This window comes from Pyricularia pennisetigena, chromosome 1 (assembly GCF_004337985.1).
Source record: "Pyricularia pennisetigena strain Br36 chromosome 1, whole genome shotgun sequence".
NCBI lineage: Eukaryota > Fungi > Ascomycota > Sordariomycetes > Magnaporthales > Pyriculariaceae > Pyricularia > Pyricularia pennisetigena.
In genome coordinates, this window is record NC_043740.1 from 3,091,140 (window position 1) to 3,113,779 (window position 22,640).

At 52.4% G+C, this 22,640-nt stretch overlaps 9 protein-coding genes across 9 annotated transcripts; 5 read left to right on the forward strand and 4 right to left on the reverse strand.

The window, feature by feature from the left end:
* Positions 1-2,974: 2,974 nt before the first annotated feature.
* PpBr36_07479 (uncharacterized protein) lies at positions 2,975-4,050 on the forward strand (the record flags this gene model as incomplete). The annotated part of the gene is made up of 4 exons (XM_029894616.1): positions 2,975-3,082; positions 3,175-3,361; positions 3,433-3,914; positions 3,982-4,050. The coding sequence occupies 4 exons, from the start codon at positions 2,975-2,977 to the stop codon at positions 4,048-4,050; spliced, it is 846 nt and encodes a 281-aa protein (XP_029747958.1).
* Positions 4,051-5,718: 1,668 nt separating this feature from the next.
* PpBr36_07480 (uncharacterized protein) lies at positions 5,719-6,830 on the reverse strand (the record flags this gene model as incomplete). The annotated part of the gene is made up of 3 exons (XM_029894617.1): positions 5,719-5,963; positions 6,037-6,485; positions 6,661-6,830. The coding sequence occupies 3 exons, from the start codon at positions 6,828-6,830 to the stop codon at positions 5,719-5,721; spliced, it is 864 nt and encodes a 287-aa protein (XP_029748328.1).
* Positions 6,831-7,351: 521 nt separating this feature from the next.
* PpBr36_07481 (uncharacterized protein) lies at positions 7,352-8,603 on the forward strand (the record flags this gene model as incomplete). The annotated part of the gene is made up of 2 exons (XM_029894618.1): positions 7,352-7,615; positions 7,696-8,603. The coding sequence occupies exons 1-2, from the start codon at positions 7,429-7,431 to the stop codon at positions 8,601-8,603; spliced, it is 1,095 nt and encodes a 364-aa protein (XP_029748327.1). The 5' UTR covers positions 7,352-7,428.
* A 287-nt stretch (positions 8,604-8,890) lies between these two features.
* Positions 8,891-10,147, reverse strand: PpBr36_07482 (uncharacterized protein; the record flags this gene model as incomplete). Its single annotated transcript, XM_029894619.1, has 3 exons — positions 8,891-9,870; positions 9,955-10,043; positions 10,116-10,147. 3 exons carry the CDS (start codon positions 10,145-10,147, stop codon positions 8,891-8,893), a joined length of 1,101 nt encoding a protein of 366 aa, XP_029748326.1.
* A 525-nt stretch (positions 10,148-10,672) lies between these two features.
* On the forward strand, positions 10,673-12,746 carry PpBr36_07483 (uncharacterized protein; the record flags this gene model as incomplete). The annotated part of the gene is made up of 4 exons (XM_029894620.1): positions 10,673-10,707; positions 10,812-10,901; positions 10,979-12,366; positions 12,445-12,746. 4 exons carry the CDS (start codon positions 10,673-10,675, stop codon positions 12,744-12,746), a joined length of 1,815 nt encoding a protein of 604 aa, XP_029748325.1.
* Positions 12,747-13,451: 705 nt separating this feature from the next.
* PpBr36_07484 (uncharacterized protein) lies at positions 13,452-14,517 on the forward strand (the record flags this gene model as incomplete). Its single annotated transcript, XM_029894621.1, has 4 exons — positions 13,452-13,798; positions 13,961-14,159; positions 14,251-14,358; positions 14,428-14,517. The coding sequence occupies 4 exons, from the start codon at positions 13,452-13,454 to the stop codon at positions 14,515-14,517; spliced, it is 744 nt and encodes a 247-aa protein (XP_029748332.1).
* Positions 14,518-14,887: 370 nt separating this feature from the next.
* Positions 14,888-16,045, reverse strand: PpBr36_07485 (uncharacterized protein; the record flags this gene model as incomplete). The annotated part of the gene is made up of 2 exons (XM_029894622.1): positions 14,888-15,293; positions 15,414-16,045. The coding sequence occupies 2 exons, from the start codon at positions 16,043-16,045 to the stop codon at positions 14,888-14,890; spliced, it is 1,038 nt and encodes a 345-aa protein (XP_029748331.1).
* A 1,039-nt stretch (positions 16,046-17,084) lies between these two features.
* Positions 17,085-18,260, forward strand: PpBr36_07486 (uncharacterized protein; the record flags this gene model as incomplete). The annotated part of the gene is made up of 1 exon (XM_029894623.1): positions 17,085-18,260. One exon carries the CDS (start codon positions 17,085-17,087, stop codon positions 18,258-18,260), a length of 1,176 nt encoding a protein of 391 aa, XP_029748330.1.
* Positions 18,261-20,346: 2,086 nt separating this feature from the next.
* On the reverse strand, positions 20,347-22,231 carry PpBr36_07487 (uncharacterized protein; the record flags this gene model as incomplete). Its single annotated transcript, XM_029894624.1, has 4 exons — positions 20,347-20,638; positions 20,717-21,077; positions 21,184-21,483; positions 21,544-22,231. The coding sequence occupies 4 exons, from the start codon at positions 22,229-22,231 to the stop codon at positions 20,347-20,349; spliced, it is 1,641 nt and encodes a 546-aa protein (XP_029748329.1).
* Positions 22,232-22,640: the final 409 nt, after the last annotated feature.

Here is a 22,640-nt window from a genome sequence, read left to right on the forward strand (position 1 = left end):
TGTTTTCGTGCCGAATCCCCGAGATGCCCGAATCCCTCGCGAGAGCAGCAATGGACAAGCATAAGAGAATTCTCGGCGCGTTCCCTCCCCGCCCCCAGTCTCGGAGTTGGCTTGATCAAGTAGGCCCAAGCCGGAGTTGTCGTGGTGATGAACGCAAAAAGCATTTGCCGGTGGGAGATCCACTAGCCACATCACCGACAGTTGGGCGAACGGTGTGACGAGGCTGGTGGCCTGGCGCAGGAAGCTAGCGCAACTCGATGGGTGAAGTTGGGCATCTACTCTTTGCTGCTCTACCCAGTAGATTCGGCTTTCCTAGCCGAGAACGGAGTGCCAAGTTCAAAGCTAGGGAGGGTTTACCTTTTGCGTTCCTAAAGGTAAATTAAGGTGGTGGGTATGACATCAGTTCATCTTATGTGGCTGACTGGGGTTTCCATGCAACTTTTTTCCTCCCTCTTGGTTTGTTATCCTTGTTCAAGCAATGTTTCCAGACCTGCGCGAGTGCAGAGCTGACTTTGGCCCGAGAGGGATAAGAAAAGCAGACAAAGCAAAAAGAATTAATTGACCTCCAAGGGCCTAGGGTTGTCTTCGTCGGAGTGGCGGGACAAGCCTTGTGGCTGGTAGTGGCTGGTCGCTGCTGGAGAAGCCGTTCTTCGATCTTGCTGAACCCCTGTCTTCTCTGCAATGTGTACTACCCGCCATCCTGTTTACCCCTGTCTAGCTGTCCAAGATATGCATCCCAACCTTGGATGGTGCTCTAAATCATCCAATGGGGTGTTGCCAACGATCTAGATTCAATGTGGAATCAAGAATTTGACACTTTTTGTCGTTACTGTATACTGTAATCGAACTACGTATTTCCTCCCTCCGCTTCTAACTCCCTTTACTGTTGAGTCTTGAGAATTGCAGGAAGAAGATACACGAGGCAGGCCATCGATCAGAAAATCCCTAGCTGAAGCCGACATGGAGCTGATCAAACAACCCCTTGATTTTGTTTTGATTTTGATTTTGATTTCTGTACCTCCAACTTGGGTGTTACCAAATCTCCCGAGTTAGATGAGGGGTGGTGGTGTCGGGAGGCTGCAGACGATCAGCACTTAATCCTGGCATGCTATAGGGCTCTTCACTCTGGTTTCTTTTCTGTGCTGACCGCCCGTTGCAACCAACGCCAGGGGATGCGAGCGCGCGTACCCGGCAATTGTGGTAACATCCATGTTCGAATCAAAGTGTGCATTTCGTCATGGACCCAGCGACGGGTGATTGCCAACTAAACAACCGGAGGGAGTACGTAGCTTGGTACAGATTGCATACATTGTTGGCCGGGTGAAAAGACAGCAAAACGATCACGATCCCTGATTTCTTCATCACCTATTCACTGTAGCCGTCAAGAAAGGCGGGGGGTTTGAGAACTAATTAAGCTGTTCTCTCAGTAGCGTCCGTGTATGGTACGGGCCGTTGATGTATCTCGTCTTGCCATGTCTTGGTAAACGCCATGTACTGACTAGTTCAATTAGCTTATAACAGCGACGCAGCTAAAATAATACTGTACATAGACTGACATCAGAACAAAATCGGAAAACCAACACACAAACTGACGATGAATAAACATTAGATGGAGTCGCGTGGAAATCAAGGTTGTGTGTGGGGAAGAAGAGGCATCATTTTTTTTTTTTTGTTCCCTTCCCTTTCCACAAGCAGCAAGGGTTGCCATAAGATCGAAGCATGGATTGTTAATGGATGGGTCCATCTCCAGTACAACACCATCATAGACGATGACAGCGAATTTGAGCTAAGGTATTCGATGGAACCCAAGAATCGACATCATCATTCTGGGTTCCCTCCCTACCTGGCCTCGGTAGCCAACACTGGGTCCGTTAAATTTTTGTTCGCCTATTGTAGCCCAGCAGTGGGCTCGATCGGTGAGCTGGCTGGCGCATTGTCGTACGTAGACCGACAACTGTGGCAATTGAGGGAGGCCGGATTCGCAAGCGCAATGAGCAACAACAAGGTACGACTGGGGGCAAACCCTCGCACTGTGAGTCTGGGGAGGGTGCCTCATCGATGCATGCTTGAATTCTCATTTTGGTATCCAATAGAGCCGCATGGTAAGTCTACTGTAGGTCGGATATGCAAGGTAGGAATAAACACGGATTGTGGCTCTACCTAGTCCAGTAATGAGTGAGAAAGGCCCTGCCTGAGGTCGTTCTTGCCTAATCGAGCCTTCCGTCGAACATCTTTTACATTCAGAATACCTACTAATTACTCCGTACCTTACTGAACGGTACGGTATATCCCAACTCAACATCCGTCACGTCCATCGTACCTACCTGCCTCCCGAGGACCAGGCTAAACCGTGCCCGTAGATTCCATGTTCCGTCATCTGGCTGGACCCTGGCTGGACTTGACGTGGGTTTGTTGTCTACCTACCTCAGCTCACCTTTACCTTAAACGACCCCCCCTGCCGTCTGTCCCGTCATCAGTGCAGCACTCCACTCCCGCCCACTTGTCCCCCCATTTTCTTGGACTTGGACTACGACATACTCCAAAAAAGCTTGGCCTAGTCTTCTGGGCATCGTCGTCACTTCAAGTCACAAGTCACTTTACACTCACTCCGACATCACTTCGAACTCTTCCCGGTCTTTTGGGTCCCATCAACAAGGAATAGATCCATCTTTGCACCTGGCCGTAGTGACTTGTGATTGGCAAATTAGGGCATCCGGCTTCCCGTCTGCACTGGTCCCACAGAGTAGCACGGCTTCCCGTTCAATATTTAACAACCCACGACGAACCTCGTTTCCCTCCCAATTTTCCAGCCTCTCCTCCCATCATCACAACTCACAGAAAAGCAACCCTCCAACCTTAATATTCCACACATCACCACCAGCCCAACAGTTTTCAGGCACTCGACAGCCTCGACTCGTTGATAACACATCATTCCCACATAATTCACATTCCGATCGACCAAACAATCATCAAGATGTTCTCGATTAACAAGGTTGCCTTTGTGGCTGTCGGTGCTCTGGCTGCCGTTGCCGCCGCTCAGGACAGGAACGCTACCGACATCAACTCCTTCCCCCAATGCGCTGTAAGTCTAGAGTGGTCATGATCATCCCGATACTGCGGTTGGTGAGCAAGTCTACTTGATACATATCGACTGACAATCCTCGCAATATATAGCAATGGTGTGTCAACAACATGCAGCAGGCAAACAAAACCGCGGAGCTGGGCTGCAGTGGTGGTGATAACTCCTGCTTGTGCCGCAACCCCGACTTTGCCTACGGTGTTCGGGACTGCTCCGCTCAGCTGTGCAATGACGAGAGCACTGGCCGGGATGCTATCGAATACGTTTTTAACTGGTGCCAGGGTAAGTCGGGTTTCTTCCCCACCAGGCCATTATTGCACGGACATGATCTAAATCGTTTCCCTATCCAACAGATGAGGGTGTTCAACTGTCCACTGTTGTTTCGTCTGGGGCCGCCAGCGCTACCGGAATCATGAACCCTGGTGGCGCTGCCGGTGGCTCTGGTAGTGCTAGCCCCGTCAGCACTGCCGAGTACACCTCGACCCTGACCACTGGCGGCTCCACCATCACCACGACTGGTACCTCAACTGGATTCACCACCGTCACCCCCAGCGCTACCGCCTCGAACGCTGTCAGCACGATCACCTCGAATGGCTCGACATTTGTGTCCACCATTGCCGGGTCTGCGTCGGACGTCGTCAGCACGATCACCTCCGATGGCTCGACCTTTGTGTCCACCATCGCCGCGTCTGCCTCGGGCGCTGTCAGCACTATCGTTTCGGGCGGCTCGACCTTCGTGTCGAGCCTGACTGACGCTGCCGGATCTGCCACCTCGAGCGCTGGTGATGCCGCTTCCAGCGCCACCGCCTCCACCACAGCTCAGGCTGAGGGCTTCGTAAGTTTCACTCCCAAAGTGTCAAGATCTCTGTCCAGATATCTAACAATGTTTCCTCTCTCGATAGGCCGCTCAGATCACTGCCGCTCCCGCTGGCATCCTGGCTGTTGCTGGTGTCGCTGCCTTCCTTCTCTAAGCTCATCATATTAAACGACTCTCGTCTATGCGGCGTTTGTTCTTTGATTTGACCATGTTTGCATGACTGCATATGCTGCAACTTAATGTCCCCTTCTCTCATCCACTTACACGCAATAATTTCTTGGTCGCTGTTTTCTCATAATCCCCCCCCTTCGGAGACACATCATACCAAAACACCTCAATACCTACCTACCCAACGTGGATTACTTGGAGAAGGGGTTTGTTTTTCTTTCAACGATGATAAAATGGGCGTCAGGAATTTATTCGGTTCTTTTTTGATGATTCATGGATCACACAGGACATATTCTCGAGGTTGTTCTTTAACTCTATTACTGAGAGATAATTTTCGATGATTTTGGTCCATTCTCAAGTCTACCTATTTGTCTTCTGAGCGAGACTTCTGGTCAGATATTCTATAGCCCACAAGGAAAGGAATAGATTACGGAAGACGTCACCGGGTATCATTCACTATGAGATAATTGAAAATGTTTTGAACTGTTATGTTAAGCTCCTTTGCCTGATTTTTAGTCACTTACAACTTGACTTGCAAGCCATGTGTTGTTTTTTCTTGGCAGTTCGTCCATCTGTCATGGTGAATTTGTTGGTAGTTGGTAATCTCACGCCATGTTTTTGACAGCTTCTCTACAGTCTAGAGGAACGAACCGCTTTGGTTACTATTAGCTGGGATAGCCGCGCCCGAAAATTCCGCATCAAGTAATGACAAGTTTAAGGCCAAGCAGCACACGAAAGGGCACATCAAAAGGAGGACATGTTTGGTGATTGGCCAATGATCTACCAGTAACAGCATACCATCACCATTGTCCAAGTAGCTTCAAAGGTGCAATTCCGTTCCTCCAGTGGCTGTTGCCCCATAATTTCTAGCATCATGTCATGTGTTTTCTAGGATGCCTTGGAAGGTTGGAAAACTGTCTGCAGATATGGAGTCTAGCAGCAGAAGGGGAGGGAAAGCAAATGCTGACTACGGAAGAAAGGAGAGTGATTGCAACCAAATCTTTGCTCTGGTCTTCGAAAGATTGGAGTCATCTTGACGCAAATTTGCACCGCTGGATAAGATGTCCCCACGGCTATAGTTCTCAAATCTATAGCCGCTTGTACCTGTCCCTTACTTCACTCTAAGCCGGCCAGTCTGATGCCAGGGCCAACCCCGAGACCTACCCGCCATGAATCTCGAGATGACGTTGTTACGATCATCTCAAGATACAAGTGTTAGACACTAACATCACGCGACACCATGTACATTCATCGTTGTGCGGGCTTTTTCAACTTTTTTGACTGATCTATTATCTTGTCACTGGATACAAAAGGCGGAATAACGATTAAGTCCACTCCTCTTGGCCGCACAGGGCATTCTCCCTTCGCAGATGCTAACAGTTACCAAATCCAGCTGCAGCAGCCTGTGTTGGGTTTCTTTCCCTCATTAGTGCAGATCAAGTGTAACCTTTCGTCCCGGTAGCAGATTGACCAGGTTGTTGAGCTTCAAAAATGTGTCGACGTCGTTGTTGTTCAGGGGGATATCTTGTTGAAGAGAAGACAAGGCAGTTTTTCCATCCCTAACTATCTTGCCTCTCTCGACAGGGCTCACGACCGCACCAACTCCTTCAATCGAATTTTTTCTTTTTGGCATTTTTTTTTTGTTCATCTGCATCTACCACTGGCCCTCCTTGGGGGCGGCAGCCTCGTCCCATGAGGCAGCACCCTGAGCAGCAGAGTCCCAGTTCTGGGGCTGGGCAGCAGCGTCGTCCCAGCCAGAAGCGGCGGCAGGGGCAGTAGCCTCCCAGTCGCCACCACCGGTAGCGAAGCCAGACTCGATGGCAGCCGGGCCGACCTCCTCAACGCCGGCAAGCTTCTCCTCCTCGACCTTGTCCTCAGCCTCGGCCTCAGGGTCGCGGTCTGTGTTATGTGTTAGCCTGAATGCACAGAGAACAAGAAACAAAATCAATGGATAATAATCCCAGAAACTTACAGAAGTACAGATCGACCATGACGTCCCAGGGAGTCTCGCGGTTGTAGATGGTACCGCGGAGACGGAGGACCTCACGGGCCAGCATCCACCAGATGCAGCCGATGGCGTGGCGACCCTTGTTGTTGGTAGGGATGGCAACGTCGACGTACTCGGTGGGAGAGTCGGTATCGCAGAGGGCGATGACGGGGATGTTGACGTAGCTGGCCTCCTTGATGGCCTGGGCGTCGGTACGGGGGTCGGTGACGACAATCAGGCGCGGCTCCTTGAACGAGCGGGTGATGTAGTTGGTGAAGCTACCGGGGGTGAAGCGACCAGCAATGGCCTGGGCGCCAGTGTGGGCAGCGAACTTGAGGACGGCACGCTGGCCGTAGGGACGGGCAGAGATGACACAGACGTCGGCCGGGTTGTCAATGGCAGTGATGATACGGGCGGCGAGGACGATCTTCTCCCTGTGGTTGGAGTGTGGTTAGCTAGACGTTCCCACACCAAATTCCTCGTTCCACTGTAGAATTTGTTGTCGTCCGTGTCGCAAAACCGATGATGCGATCTGCGCGCACCAAACAGCCTTTTTACACCGGCCGCACCACTCCCAGTATTTCAATGCTTTCCCAGGCGCAAACGTACCAGGTCTTGCCAACGTTGATGACGTTGACACCATCCTGACGGGTCTTCCACAGGTAAGGGGCCATGTGAACCTGGAGGTTCTTGGAGCCGATGTGCGACTGCGCAGCCAGGAGCATCTCAATGTCCTGGCTGGTCGCGTTGAAGACCGAGGGCAGATTTGCGGGGGCCATCTTTGCAGTCTGTTTTATTCCTTCGTGAGGAAATTTGTTTGGGGGAAAAGGAAGGAGACTGAGATGGTTGTTGGTGTGGACGACAAAGGAGAAGGAATATCGCGAACCTTTTCGACGCCAAAAAAAAGTTCGCTCCACTGATAGTTTTGGTGGGCAGGAGGGGTGGTGTGGGAGGGCTTCGGAGAGCTCTAAGATTATGTAATACACGTCAAAAACTGACAACTCGAGGAGCACACGTGACCCTGACCCACCTGAACCAAACAGTGCAGATTCCATCCCTCCCCTTCAAGAGCTTTTGACATGGAATGATTTGAACATGGCTGCTCCCACGTCAAGCAATGTCACTTGCTGGGATTTATGATTAACCTCTCCCGATTTTATGTGTAAAACTTGGGTTGTATAAGGGACTGCGAATTGAAGCTACAGTCATCATCTCATTCGGGCTTGGGCTTTGAGGCACAAGCATGGCCCAGATAGTTTAGTATCGTTATTAGAGATCATACAATTTGTGATTTCCAGCTCTACCAGAAGCAATTTTCAAGTTCCATTTACATTACGATGTCAGCGACCTGCTTACCCTGCACCGGCACGTGCGGACATGCCGCGCCAAGCAAAGTGGACCAGGCCTGGTCCAAAATTTGGCATTGAGTTGCAAGCTGATCGCGCTTTTCAGGAGGCTCCATCCAGATTTTGGGAGAGGTTTGTACATGCAAGCCGCCCAACAACCACATCACAGAATGCCTCCAAGAATACCTTGCCCTTCAGGGCTGAGTGCTTTCTCATGTGTGTAACATCTCTATGCTAAGTGGAAGTTTATTTCGGCGCTGTTCAATGCTGACCTTGTCGTTTACTCCCGGATGCGCAGTATGCATACGACCTGCAGCAAGACCATCACCCGCTAAGGCCCTGCAGCCTCTAATCCAGACAGCAAACATCTCTGCCAAGGAAAAGAAGAGGAAAGCCAGGCTCGACCCGTACTGGTTCGCGCAGTACCAGGCGAGGGTGGCAGCGAACCAGAAGCGCCAGGCCGAGCTTAAGATCAAGCGCGACTACGAATGGGGCCACCCCATCGACGGCATCCTCAAGCCTTACACCGAGTCCTTCGACTCGGGCGGCACCGCAGCCCTCTCCCTCCCCGTCGCCGACGACAAGGGCAACGTCCTGGAGGAGCCGCACCCGCTGCCCACCTCGCCTCACATCCTCAACTTCCAGGTCGACAAGAAGGACCTGGACGCCGTCCTCAACGAGTCCTACGAGCTCACCAAGCCGCTGCCGCCGCAGGACGGTGACCACGTTAAGCACGAGAAGGACATTGCCGCACACGAGGCCTTGCACGCCAAGGCCTCGGAGGCGCTGAAGCGCATCACGGCCGTGGAGAACGCCAGCTCCAAGGAGCGGAGGCACGTCAACATCCGCCGCATTATCGAGGAGTTTGGCCGGCACAACACGGACAAGACGGTGCCTCAGAGGCCCGTGGCAGCCAACAGCCCCAGGATCGAGCCGGTGCAGCGCGCCGGCCCCGACACGGGTTCTTCCGAGGTCCAGATCGCCATCCTGACGGCCAAGATCCGCAAGCTGGCCCAGATGTACGCCGGTCCCAAGGGTAACAAGGACAAGGCCAACAAGCGCAACCTGAGACTGCTCCTTCATCGGAGGCAGAAACTGCTTCGTTATATGGAGAGGAAGGAGCGCAGGAGCGGAAGGTGGCTACACATGTGTGAGAAGCTCGGCATCACGCCGGCCATGTACCACGGTGAGATCGAGGTCCGCTAGGGTTGCAGACGTGAAGTCCTCTGGGGAGATGCTGGAGACAGGCATATGTGGTATAGAAGTGTAATTTTCTATGTAAAATACATCCTCGGAAAGTTGAGGCTTGGTCGGAAAGTAATTCGCCTCATTTACGCCGTCCCATTATTTTTTCTTGTTTTGCAACGAGCCCGTAGGCTCGTTAGCGTAGCAAAGTTCCCGGTATGAAGAAGCCAAAACAAAAGATAGAATAACACGCAGATGATGTGCCAGACGTCTGCTGGTCAATTCAGAAAAAAAGAAATCAAACAAAACTAAAAGACGCTGATATAGTTGCCGATGCGCTCCTTCTGGTTCTGCGCAATGCACTCGGCAATCCAGGTTATGTTTCGGATCTCCTGTTCTCTGAGCTTCACCCAAGCGTATACTATGGCGAAAGTGAACTGCCTTGTGAACGCGCTCTTGGAGATCTCCATCTCCTTTTGGTAGAACATGTCCTCCAGACTCTTGCCTTCAGAACCGCCCTGGCCTCCACCCATGTTCCCAGGCCCAGAGAGACCGCCACTAAGTCCGGCAGTGTCGAAGAAGGTCTTGTAGTCTGAAACACCGTCAACAGCCAACCGAACGCCGTCCAGGTCATCGGCACGTGACAACATCAAAGTGCCCTCAGGGTACAGACGGCCAAAAGTCGGGTAGAGCTTCTTGCGATCCTCCTTGGTAAGCTCAGTGCCAAAAGAGTTCAGAGTGATATTGATGGCACGACGGTCAGCTTCGAATTCGAGGATTTCGGACATGACCTCGGCGGTCGGCGTGCCAGCCATGTCGGGGTGAGTGTTGACAAAGTTGTGGAAATCCTCCAGGTAGTTCTTGTACAGGGTGTTCCTGACAATCTCGATGTTGAGCTCATCCAAGTCGGTATGGCTCAAGCTGTTCTTGAAGTAGGGGGCCAGCGGCGTCTCGATAAGCACGCTGTTGTATAGCTCCTCAATGTTTGTCGCCACGCAGAGCACCGGCATCGTCTCGAACCATCCCAGCGGGTGGCAGCGCTCCAAGAGTTCCCTGGTGTCCCTCTCATGAAGGGTACCAGTGATCAAGAGTGCGACGTTGTCGATCATGTAGCCGTAAGTGAGGTAGTCCATGAACTGGGCAAGAGAGCCCACGGCGTTTGCACGAACATATCGGAACTCGGAGACGAGTTTGTCTGTCGCCTTGGCGGCTAGAGCAGACGTTGATGGGTTCGGGGGCAGCGATGCAAGAAAGTCGCCGTATGAGGGACCGAGCTGTAGTTTGAGGTCTGCAGCCAGGAGCAAGCACTGTCAGTGGCATGTTCGGTCGCAAGTCGATATGTCGGTTCCAATGAGGAAAGGCTTTCGTTTACCATCGACGTTTTCGCATTGCGTCATGTTTGCATAGTTCGACCCGGTAAGAAGACCATTCCTGTAGCCGCGAACAATACCCTCTATGTACCTGCATGATGGTGTCGCTAGTTAGATCTTTGCAGGAAAGGTTCGTTGACGTGATGCGTAATCGAAATCATACCCATTGTTGACGTTGAAGAGCAGACCCTCCATGGTTGCGGTATAAAGTCGGCGATATTGAATCTGTCTTGAATAGCTGCCAGCAATAGATGTAAGATGGAAGGCGACGAGGGTGGTGGTTTCGACGATGACGATACAGGCGGCAGAAACCGGTGCTGGTTAGATGCTCTCATGCCCAGGTACGGTACATACCGAATCCCGGCGAGCAGCTCCTCCGCCTGCCTGACTCCATGCACGGACCTAACGCGGGAGGCGTCTTTGGTGGCTGAGGATTGCATGGTGGAATGACCCTAACCCTACAGCTCGAGAATGGTTAGTCATCCGAGCTTTTGTGCGCTAGTCCATAAAGGGTTAGTCTATCGGCAAGCTACAACCCCACTTGAGGGTGATTGGGAGCTCAGCCGTCAATCGAGGAAAAAAAAAAAATTGAAAATTTCCGCGACCAAATATTTTCGCCATCCCATATCGGTGTCGTGAGGCTGCCAGCACAATATATGCCAACGCCGAAGTCGACAACATCTTTAGAACCATTTTAATAGTTGTTGTCCACCTTCAAAAATGCCTCTTCTAATTCTCGCTGAGACCAGCGCGGGGTAAGCAGCACAATTGTTCCAGCAGCGGTCCAGCGCCACAAGAAAGAAACGTGCTAGACTGTCTGTTTGATTGTGGCCATTGCTAACAAGCCATCGCGTTGAAGTTATGGTCTCTTCAAGGCCCGCGACAAGAAACTGCTCTCTGCAGATGACCTAGAGAGCAGGCTAGACACTGCTGAAAAGATCAACCAAGAGTAAGCATCATCACATCAGGGTGATCTAACATGCGAAGTTTCGGATTATGGAATAGTGTCTAACGTAAACCACACAGGTTGAAGCTTAAGGAATTCGTAAAATGGGACAGTGCAGCTGCTGCCGTGGGGGAGATTGGTGCTTTGCTGGAGGGCAAGGTCCCCCCGATGCTGGCTAAGCTCATGGAGAAGGTCAAGGACGAGAAGAAGGTCTCGCTGGCGGTGGCCGACAAGAACATCGGTGTTGCCCTTCAGAGGATCCCAGGCCTCAGCAACATCACCGAGATCGCCTCCGGATCCTCCACGACCGATCTCTACCGCGGTATCCGTACCCATCTTTCCGATCTCATCCCCGGAATCCTGCCAGAGAACTTCAAGACCATGTCTCTCGGTCTCTCCCATTCACTCTCGCGCCACAAGCTACGATTCTCGGCCGACAAGGTAGATGTCATGATTATCCAGGCCATCAACCTGTTAGATGATCTCGACAAGGAACTGAACACGTACGCTATGCGCGTCAAGGAGTGGTACGGCTGGCACTTCCCTGAGCTGGGCAAGATCCTCAACGACAATCTCGCCTACGCCCGCGTCATTCTCGCCCTTGGCATGCGCTCCAACGCTACCAAAGCTGATCTGTCCGAGATCCTGCCCGAGGAGATCGAAACCGCTGTCAAGGCTGCGGCCGACTTGAGTATGGGTACCGAGATCAGTGAGGAGGATCTCGAGAACATCAGGCTGCTTGCCGAGCAGGTTGTCTCATACAGCGAATACCGTGCCCAGCTGTCTTCATACCTCGACGCCAGGATGCGCGCTATTGCTCCTAGCTTGACGGAGCTGGTTGGTTACCTTGTCGGTGCCCGCCTGATCGCCCACGCTGGTTCCCTCATGAACTTGGCCAAGAACCCCGGTTCCACCATCCAGATCCTCGGTGCCGAGAAGGCACTGTTCCGTGCTCTCAAGACGAAGCATGCCACACCCAAGTATGGTCTCATCTACCACGCCTCCCTCGTTGGTCAAGCGACGGGCAAGAACAAGGGCAAGATCGCCCGTCAGCTCGCCGCCAAGGCAGCACTAGGTGTCCGTTCAGACGCCCTGACCGAGTTCAAGGATGGTGAGGAGGCGGACGAGGAAGCTCGCGCCGTGTTTGGTGCCACCCAAAGGGCCAAGGTTGAGTCAAACCTCAGGAGATTGGAAGGCAAGCCTATTCTTGCGAAGGGCGTCACAGTCGGCCCCAACGGCAAGGCTGCACCGGCCCCTAGCAAGTGGGACGTCAAGGAGGCGAGGAAGTACAATGTTGATGCCGATGGACTTGCCGGCAACGAGCCCGCCAGCGCCGAGACCCCTGTCAAGGAGTCCAAGAAGAAGTCAAAGAAGGCAAAGGAGCCTTCTCCCGATGTTGACATGGAGAACGATGACGATGCTTCGGACGATGACATGGAAGATGCTCCAGCTCAAAATGGTACCGGTGGTAAGCAGTCTCTGAATCTTGCTCGTAGGGGATGTAACTGTTTTGCAAATACTAATACGTTTCTGTTCTGTACAACAGTCAAGGCTACTCCCAAGAAGTCATCGGCCAAGCCAAGCAAGCTTACTGAGGCCGACTACGAGCGCCTTGCCGAGCAGGCTGGTATCTCGGTGTCCAAGTTCAAGAGAAAGTTTGAGCGTGGCGATGTCGAGCTGGATTCCGATGGCAACCCAGTCGTGCACAGCAAAAAGGATCTCAAGAAGAAGCGCAAGTCTATGGACGCTGGCAGTGAGAAGGGCACCCCGGCTGGTGGTGAGAAACGAAAGAGGGACGACGACGAGGAGAAGCCCAAGAAGAAGAAGAAGAAGCACAGCATTTCATGATGCGTTGGATGTCGCTTTGGTTTTCTCTTCTCGCATTTCATCACATCTACCGGGTGTCTTTTATGTCTGAAAGCTTGTTTCTGTTGTATAAACAATCTGACCTCCTTTTTCGGGTCAGAGTCTCGGCGTTGGGTGGTATGGGATTTGTGTTGGTGCCTTTGGCTTTGGGCAGTCGTTCTAAGTTCTTGAATTCGCTTCTCGACATACCATTTTACGGAGTTTGTCAATACGGGTCACGGAAAAAGAAAAGAAAGCGAATGCTCTAATATGTTACCGAGCTTGCTTTTGTATTGCGTGATCTCCATCCAGTCTTCGCCCGTGCTGCTGCATTGAAGAGAAATATGTTGGACCAGTTGGAAGATTTATTACCTGCCTGGCAAGCAACCGTGGCATAGTTTCAGAGCCAAAGGTATTTGCGTGTTCAAGTTGTGTGATTGCGTATGGGACAATTAGATGATTGGAGAGGTCCATGACGTGCCTGTTACGGCTTATAAATCCCCTCCGAGCGCTCGCCAACACAAAAAGCATATCTGCGCGGACTGCCAGGCCCTTCACGAAAGAAATCTTGGAAAAGGCAGAACCGGGCGATTTAACAACCCCACTAAGCACAACACCGCAATCAGCAGACAGACACAATCAATCAAAACGGCCTCGCCCCCCCCNNAAGCAAAGCAAAAAAAAACAAAACAAAACAAAACAAAACACATGGCATCCAAGGCCTTCTACGCCATCGTAGCGGGCGTGGGCCCGGGCACGGGGCGCGCCGCGGCGCTGCGGCTCGCCAAGGCGTACCCGGTGGTGCTGCTGGCGCGCAAGCCCGACAGCTACCGCGACCTGGTGGCGGAGATCCAGCAGGGCGGCGGCAGCGCGGTCGGCATCTCGGCCGACACGTCGGACGCGGGCTCGGTCAGGTCGGCGTTCGCGGCCATCAAGAAGGAGCTGCCGGAGAGCAGGCTGGCGGCCGCGGTTTACAACGTCGGCACGGGGTTTGCCATCAAGCCGTTCCTCGAGAACAGCGCCGAGGAGCTAGAGTCGAGCTTGTCTGCCAATGCGTGAGTTGACGGTTTTGTTTGTTCATGTCTTGTTTTATGGGGCTGCCGAGTAGCGCTTTGTAATGCGAACAATGAAGTCTACGGGGCTTTTGATGGGAACTGAACAAAAAAGACACGGGACTTTCTTTTTATTTTCATGATGCTTATTTTTGATGTTTACAGGGGTGGCCTTTTCAACTTCGCACAGAGCTCTATTCCGCTGCTTCTCGAGTCAGTAGACGGTGCTCCTCACCCGCCGACCCTGATCGTGACGGGGGCTACGGCCTCGCTCAAGGGTTCGGCCAGATTTTCAACCTTTGCTGCGGGCAAGTTCGCCAAGCGTGCTATTGCGCAATCCCTAGCCAGGGAGTTTGGACCAAAGGTAATGCACTACTTGAGTTTGCCGCGATCGTTTCCATATCCGGATTACAGAGCTCTTGATATCTAACCGTTTCTTATGATAATAACGTCAGGGTGTCCACGTTGCTCATGTCATCATCGACGGCATGATCGATACACCCAGGACAAAAGAGTACAGGGCCAACGATGGAGCTCCAGATGGGGCCATCGACCCCAATGCCGTAAGGACTTCCTGCATGTCTCCTAATCTCTAGTAGCCACTGCTGACAGTTCTACGACCTCGCACCAAGATTGCCGACACATTTTGGCATCTTCACACCCAGCCCCGGTCCGCATTTACCTTTGAGGCGGACCTGAGGCCTTATGTTGAGAAGTTCTGATGTGGGTTAGTAGCAATGATCAGTCAAATGACAAAAGAGCAAGCTGCAAGTAGATGCTTGGCTGATGGCTTCGTGCACAGAGATGGTTGCAGGTATGGGCAAAAGTAGTCGTTATCGCGTACAAGGCCTGGGCGAAGGTCCCATAAGTGAGCTCGAATCGAGATGTCTATGTGCATTCCTTCTGAATACATGTCGGTGCAGTCTCTATTGCCAGATGGCGGTGATCTGGACCCACAGACAAAAGCGGCGCGTCTTTGCGCGGGCACGCATTGGCTCGGGTTGATCATGTTGCCGCTCCCGGCTTCTACTCGCTCGAATTCCCCCCGGGCGAAGATGTTGGTAAAGGCCCCCAAACAGATGTGTGTTCTTCTCAGGTGCCTGGTGCCCCGGGCACCGTGATACCGTTCTCAATTGCCAACCGTTCTTCCTCCTTGCGCTGCCTGATAGCTTCCGTCTCGGCACGCAGTTTCTCCAGGTTCCAGGGGTCGTCATCGTCCTCGGCATCGTCGTCGTCCTCTTCGGTGCGCCAGTTGCCACTCTCGAAGAGAGCACGTCCTGTCGCATCCTTGGCCTTGCGAGCCTGCTCCTCAGCCGCCTTCTTATCCATCCGCTCCTTCTTCCACTTGGCGAACGACTCGGGCGTCACGGGAGTTAAAGTTCCCGTCAGCTTGTGCCTTTCCGACTCCAAGAATTCTTCCAGAGTCAGAGTCTTGAGTGGTGACTTGTCCAGTAGGGCCTTTTCACGAGCTCGGTCTTCTTTGGTCTTGAGCACGAAGCTGTTTGTGTTGATAGTGGATTAGTATTCTGAAGTTGATTCACGACGGTGTAGTGATGTAGAGATGAGGAACACAAGAGAATGAGAAAAGACGGTGGGAGGGGCGGCCCAAGACACATACCCTTGCGGCAAAGCGTGCTTATACATGCATTTGTCACCTCCGTTTGGACAGATCCAAAACCATCCGTACTTGCCATCCTCGATGGCCTCGATAAAGTACTTGCAGACCTTGTCCGTCGTGGTCCGCTGGTTGCCCTTTTTGCTCAGGACGACACTCCGCAGCTTGTCCTCGTCCCAGTCGGCCGAGGTCTCAGCCTTCTTCTTGTCATCTTCCGCCTCCCTAGTGTCGGTGTACAAACTCTTCTTTTCCGTCTTGCGCTCGACGTCCAGGTCGTGGCTAAACTTGCACTTCTTGCCCTTCTCGCAGTTGCCCTTCTTGAAGAAGATGCAGAGCACCGTCTTTGGGTCGACGCCAAAGGGCACCTTTTGGATCTGGGCAGGCTTGTTGAGGAGAAGGTCGGCCTCGCGCTTGGCGTCCTCGGCGGCCTTCTTCTCGCGCTCGCGTGCCGCCTTCTCGGCCTCCTTGCGCTTCTGCTCGGCGTTGCCGCCCGACTTGGCCTGGGCCTGCAGCTGTGCAATCTGCTTCTGGGCAGCACCACCCTTCTTGTTTTTCATACCAAAGGTCTTGTCATCGACGACCTTGGCCGCGCTGGGCTTCTTGCCCCCGGCCTTGTCGTTCTTTTTTGGAGGCATCGTGCGGGGCTGCTGCTTTGGGGCTCGCTCGCCGACCGATGGAAGGGGTTTTAGACTAGATTCGATAGAGAGTGGTGGCTGGGTTTGTCTGTGTACAAAGACGAGTTGCGTCTGGGGATGGGAGCTCAACTCCTTTGCTTGAGGTGGTCGACTGCGTCGTTGGTAACCACTTTTGTTTTTAGTGGGCTGTTGTGGGATGCGATGGGATTCGATGATCGAAGCCTTGGAAAATCAATCGATCAATCAGTGACGATGATTTCACCCCACGCTGCCAGGACGAGTCAGTATCCACTGGAGTAGTCACGTGATATGACGAATTTGTTGCTAGTTTGTATGTTGAGGTTGAGATTTGAATAAGAAAATTATTATCATTACACCCGTCGATTCGGACAACAATGCACCGTTTGACTTATTGTTAGAGCTTAAAGTCTGGGCTAATAAACTGTAAAAGCGTACCGCTGCGTCAGGTCTAGACGTTTAGCGATACGCTGAAATGAGCCGCGGTTTACTTGTCAGGTGATCCGTCAAGGAATGTTCTTTTTAATTTCACATGTTTTCCCGCGTTTTTGTGCACTGATAAGTATCTTTCCTGGCAATAATCTGGCTGCCGTCACGGTGTAGGGTAGGTTAAATACCGACGCTACCCACATCGACTACGGTTCCGCAAAGGTCACTTTTCCTCCCCAACGACAACTTCCACGAGCTTGTTTGGCTCACGCGGTCATTTCTTAATAACTGAAACAAAAAAAAAAGTTTTTATAAGTCTCATGTTTTTATTTTCTTTTTCTTTTTCCTTTTTTTTAAAAAGCTGTGTTTTTACAGCAAATCTTGGTGCCAGTTTTTGTTTACTGTTTCCAGCAATCTGTCGCATTTAAACTGATTTTTTTATCAGACCAGACGCGTTGTGGATCTGAGACGCGCCTTTCAGACAAAATCCAACCCGGAGAAAAATAAATCAGGAATAACGTGGACGCTTGCTAGGCGGACAAGCTCACAGCAGGCCGAGGCCTCGCTTGGTTGAGCAATGATTGGGAGGAAAATGGATTGGTTTGGGAAGTACAGTGGGGGAACAACAAAGACAGCAGCAGCAGCAGCAGCAGCAGCAGCAGCAGGACCATCACAACAATCACAACCACCGTCACACGGGCCTCAGCTCGGAGATGAGCGAAATCCACAGCCTTATTCCTCACAGGGGAGCACACGAATGCAAATAGTCATCGACTCCTCACCAATTGAACACCCGTCTACATCGGTGTACGATGGGGTCGAGGATGAGTATGAATATGAGCTGAGCCATGTTGCCACCACAAATCTCATGCCACGGGCTTGGAAGCATGCAAGTGCCGGCGCTATGATACCATGCGGTGCGTCAGATTCTGCAACCGCCGCCTTCTCGGCGTCAAAACCGGGTCCAAAAAGGTCATCAAGACCAGCACCACCGCCACAGCCACAGCCACAGCCACAGCCACAGCCATCCTCCTCCTTCGACATCCCAATACCGGAGCGCAAAAAGCGCGGCCGGCCAAAAGGCTGGAAGCCAGGCATGCCCTATTCGACCATGAGTGATCGTCCCACCTCGGAAGCCGCCAAGCTGGCCCGGGAAAAATACCTGCGCGAGAATCCAGGGGTCGTCGCCCCCGCCGCCAGGGGCAGACCACGCACGGCGGCACCCAAGGGCCCGCCGAAGCCGCGCGGCCGTCCGCCGAAGAAGCCGCCGCAGACTCCGCGGCAGGTCCTGGACGGTCTGGAGCGGCGCTACGTGCCCTTCATCTGCGAGTGGAAGGGCTGCAAGGCGGAGCTGCAAAACATGGAGACGCTGAGGCGCCACGTGCGTAAAGTGCACGGCAGGGACGAGGTTTGTCGGTGGTCGACATGCGTCGCCTCCGGGTCGACCGAGGTCTTTGGCACCAACGACGAGTTCATCGGCCACGTTGAGCGTGCCCACCTCGTGCCGTTCCAGTGGCACATGGGATTTGGCTACAGCAACGAGAAGCCTTTGCCTCCTAGGATAAAATCCGGCGAGGACGCGCCCATGCCTGCCTATCTGCTGGATGAAAACGGGACGCAGGTGACGCCCTGGATAAGAGAGCTAGAGGTTGAGGACCAAGTCACTCGTCTCGCGCGACGAAGAAAGCTGCGCCTTGCGCTAAAGTGGATGAACGATGAGGCTCCAATAGCGGACGGAGACAACAGCGAAGAGGAAGCTTCAAGCTGAAAAGTCCATTGAGGTTTACGCAGCTGCCACGGATGTCAGTACACGACTGTTTCTGGCATATTTACACTTGGTTGCGGCACGGCTATATACTCTGGTTTCAGAGGGGATAAGTGGTGTACAGACGGCCCTGACTTCCGGATTGATTTGCTTCGTTTAGCATGGAGTTAGATTATGTGTGACAAAACATATCGATAATGGTCCCTGCAGTTTGGGAACAAGGGCGTTTGAAATAGTAAGCCTTTTCATTCAACATGTTCAGTTTCATCATCTTGGAACTTCCTTTGCCTTCTCTTTATCCTACTTCCAACACCCTCTGCACGACACTTTGTGAAACTCAACAGTAACAATGTCTCCCGACGACTTCCGTAAATAACAAAACGAACTCATGTCTTGGGGCCATGATTTCTTGTGATGATTTAGCAAACATTTACCTCGGTTGTCTTCCTCTTCACATTTGGCTTGCCAGCTGCTGGTGACAACGTATATTCCAGTCGCGAAAAGAGCTCGGGGTAGATTGGCGAGGAGGTTAAACTCACAGACGTGGGCTTTGTTAGTGCCGATATCTTGTGGGCAAGGAAACAGCAGGAAGCCTCCCACACCTGCGCATCAGCGGCAGATTGAAACGCATTCCAGTCGACCCCGGATGCTTCATCAGACCTAGTACGAGGTCGCGAAACCGCGGCAGGTACCTGACCGACTTCCTTGCCCAGTTGCCCGCATTCGTCTTTAACCGACTCTTCGCCGTCGAACTAAGGCATGCTGTTCTGTAATATCATGGCCAAGATGACGACTAGATGGCGATATGTCAACTGCTCCTCCCGTGCTTTGACATTGTGGGTAGGTAAACGAGCCGAGACGGCTGAGACAACAGTGCAAAACAGGGCTGGCAGTTTCAACCTCGGGCCAAAGGGGCTCAGGGACTATGGTGCGGAGGTATGCCGATAAACTCTTAAGCGTCCCAAATTGCTTCTGCTGGTTCTGCATCTTCTGCAGAGGCGAGAGATATAGCCGTTGAGCTGAACCTGGCAAAAGTGGCATGTAGATATTCCCCCCTCTGCCCCGGATAAGCATAGGCTTGGCAGGTCAGATTGAAAGCGAGGTTTAAATTGGTCTGTTGGATGCTTTGTGAAATGGTGTGCAGATGAGTGACATCTAATCAGTGATTCGCGGCCCCCCTTGCAGCTTTCCTTCTTGGAGCATCTCAGCGGGTGTTTTCATCGGTGTGATTCCAAGAGGATCATCAGCAAAGCAACTGGATGCGAATAACCCTGGAGATGAAATAAAAGAGCAGCCTGCATTTCATACACATTTATATCGAGGCGATGATGGTTAAGCCGTTACCCTTTGACTGCTGTAGCCAGGTTCGCCCTGGCATTTACCATCCGATCTCTCCCCGGTTGCTAGTTGTCTTGTTACAAGTGGGAATGGGCTATGCAGTTAAGCGTCCCCCGACACTTTTGATGGCGTCGGTTGGGATACGGACAGGAACGGTAGAGGTAAAGTAAGGTTTACTATATACAATGAGACATACGCGAAAGAATGCTGCCGTGTTCCAAAGCGAGACGATGCAAGATATCTTCCATCCAATCTGCTCATACAACTGTCAATATCCATCGAGTCCGCCCGATACAGCGGCAAATAGCGGTCAAGAAGCAGCCTCAGCAACCGTGGAACGGCATAACGACTGGTTACTCTGACTGAATAGGCCTTGTCCACACGAAACCGCTATCACGGTCCATATTGTATGACTTGGTACATCGTTTTATGATGGATGTTTGAACTGAAATTAGTAGGATGTGTCTTGCTAGACGATCAAATATCTTCTGTCCCGATGCTTCTTACGCACTTGTACGTAGACCAAGACCAACTGACTAGGCCCCTTCGTCAACACGTCCACCATCTCGCAGCCACAAAAAACGCCCCTCCAAAAAAAAAAAAAAAAAAGGTCAAAAATTTGTTCCTTGCAGTAAAGGACTTGGTTGATAAGAAAAACAGACATCGCCGCATCTCGACTCGTTTTTTCTTCGGTCTACAGGATATCTAGGGTAACATATACGTATTCATGATTCGCGTAAGGGTATTATGCCTACTTATCATCTCCATAATGCAGCGTCACGCTGCTAAACGCCGAGAACGGGTCATCGTCCGCTACCTTGCGTGTTGCGCCACCAATGTCCACGCTCTGGCTGTCCTTGAGCGTGCGGAAGTTGCCATCTGGGCCTTGCTCGGGGATTATAGGTGGTGTCAAATGTCTCAAGAGAGCCCACTGCGTCGTCCTGAACCAGGGGTGACGCTTCAGCTCGGCCGCACCGGCTATGGCTCCAAGACGCCGGTTCTCGTCCTTGATCAAGCATTTCCTGATGAATGATTTGCCCATCCTTTTCGAGTTGACCGAGTCAGCATGACTTTACTCTCGCTCTGTGCGGGGAAATGGGACGCCGATGATGGCTACTCACGGTGAAAGCTCCGGGTCGTCCGGAAAATGCACGTCCTCCCTCATGACATTCGCAAAGGTCGCGTTGCGATTCTTGCCCTTGAACGGTGTGACACCGTATATCATCTCAAAGGTTAAAATTCCCACCGTCCACCAGTCCACAGCGACACTGTGCCCGTGACCCTTAATCACCTCAGGCGCAATGTACTCTTCGGTACCGACGAACGAGTTGGTCCGGTAACCTTCCAAACATGACCGTGTGTCAAGCATTGTTGTGGTGCCGTTTCTACCGACTATCATGGTGGGCATGCCATCCTGGCCCGAGATCTTTGATAGATCGAAATCGGACAGCATTATATGACCTGACTCGTGCAGAAGGATGTCTTTTATGGTACCTTGGTTAGTATCCAGGATGAACCGCGCAACAAAGAGTGAATATAGACAGAGCCCAGGGGATGAGGCGGAATGGGGACGAGGATGTAAGCTTACTCTCAGGCTTGAGATCACGGTAGATCAAACCGTTCATGTGAAGATATTCAAGAGCAGAGATGACCTCGGCAATGTAAAACCTCGCAGCCTCCTCAGAGATGCACTTCCCCGGGCGAGACTGAAGCGCCCTAAAGAACTCGCCGCCACTGCAGTACTCAATGCACAAATACAGGTACTTTTGGGACTGGAATGAATGGTATAATGACACGATGAATGGGTGGTTCATAACCTGAAGGATCTCCTGTTCGGTCACTGTCCTCTTGATCTTGTTCCTACGGATCATTTCGTCCTTGTCCAACACTGTCCAAGGGCATTAGCGCAGGCATCAATAGCTTGCAGCAGCAAGGCGGGTTTACTTACTCTTGAGGGCAAAGAGCTTATCTCGCTTCTTTTCGCGCACCAGGTACACTTTGCCGACATCACCCTTGCCGATGAGCTTGAGCTTCTCGAAATCTTCGGGCCCGACCCGGACCGGCCCTTTCTTTATCGAGTTTGAACTGTACGTCCTGTGATATGCGACGAGCTTCTGTTTGGGCCCACCGTGCGGCGGTGTGGCAGCATTCTGCGTCGGGACAACCACGATCTCAGCCCCCGCCGATGGTATCACGCACTCGCCGCCACCTGTGGACGGGCCCGGAGTCGGAGATGGACTTGACGTTCCGACGAGGCCCACGGCACTGGCGTTCTTGTTTGCGAGGAGTGTCTTTTCCTTCCCCCTGCCTGATGTTGCCGGCCGACCCCCGCTGAGGTAACCAAAGATGAGACCAAGCTGGGACGGTTCGCTCTTCACGCGTCTTATCCTCCTGGCAGCTTCGCTGTCAGCGGGTGTGGAGTGTGGCTCGTTCGCATCTTGAGATTCGTCATCGTGTGTCGTATACTGCGCCCCGTCGCTATCGTCGTTCCGGGTCGATTTGGCCTGGGGCGCCTCGTGGCCCGTCTTTGAACGACTGAAAGGAAGGCGGCGCTTGTTGTTGTTGATCTTGAAGAAATTCCTGAGCTTGTCCCCAGTGGAGGTCTTCTCATTCGTGGTTGTTTTCAAGGCAGACATGTTGAGAAATAGGGTCTGATTGAAGCCGAGGTCTCGAGGCAATCTCGTCTGCCGAGTCTGTGTCGAGCCGACGGCTAAAGGTGGCGTCACCTACGTGGTGACCGTGGTAATAGTTCCTCGAATGATTACAGGGAGGAGAGGGAGAGAAACACAATCAAAAGTCAGAGGATAATTAAGTAGACACAGTGGTGATTCGGGGAAGGGTATTGGTCCGACAATCGTGGGGGGGAAAAGGGCAGTCGTCGAGGAACCACTTGTTGGGATGTCGGGGACGGGACGGGCGGATCGGGCTAACAGAGGGCGACGACAACAATCAGACCCAGGATGTGGTTGATTGCCTCAATGCGATGTTGCTAGATGAATCCAATACGATTTGATTCGGTAAGCCTCGCACCTGAAGGGCCAGGCG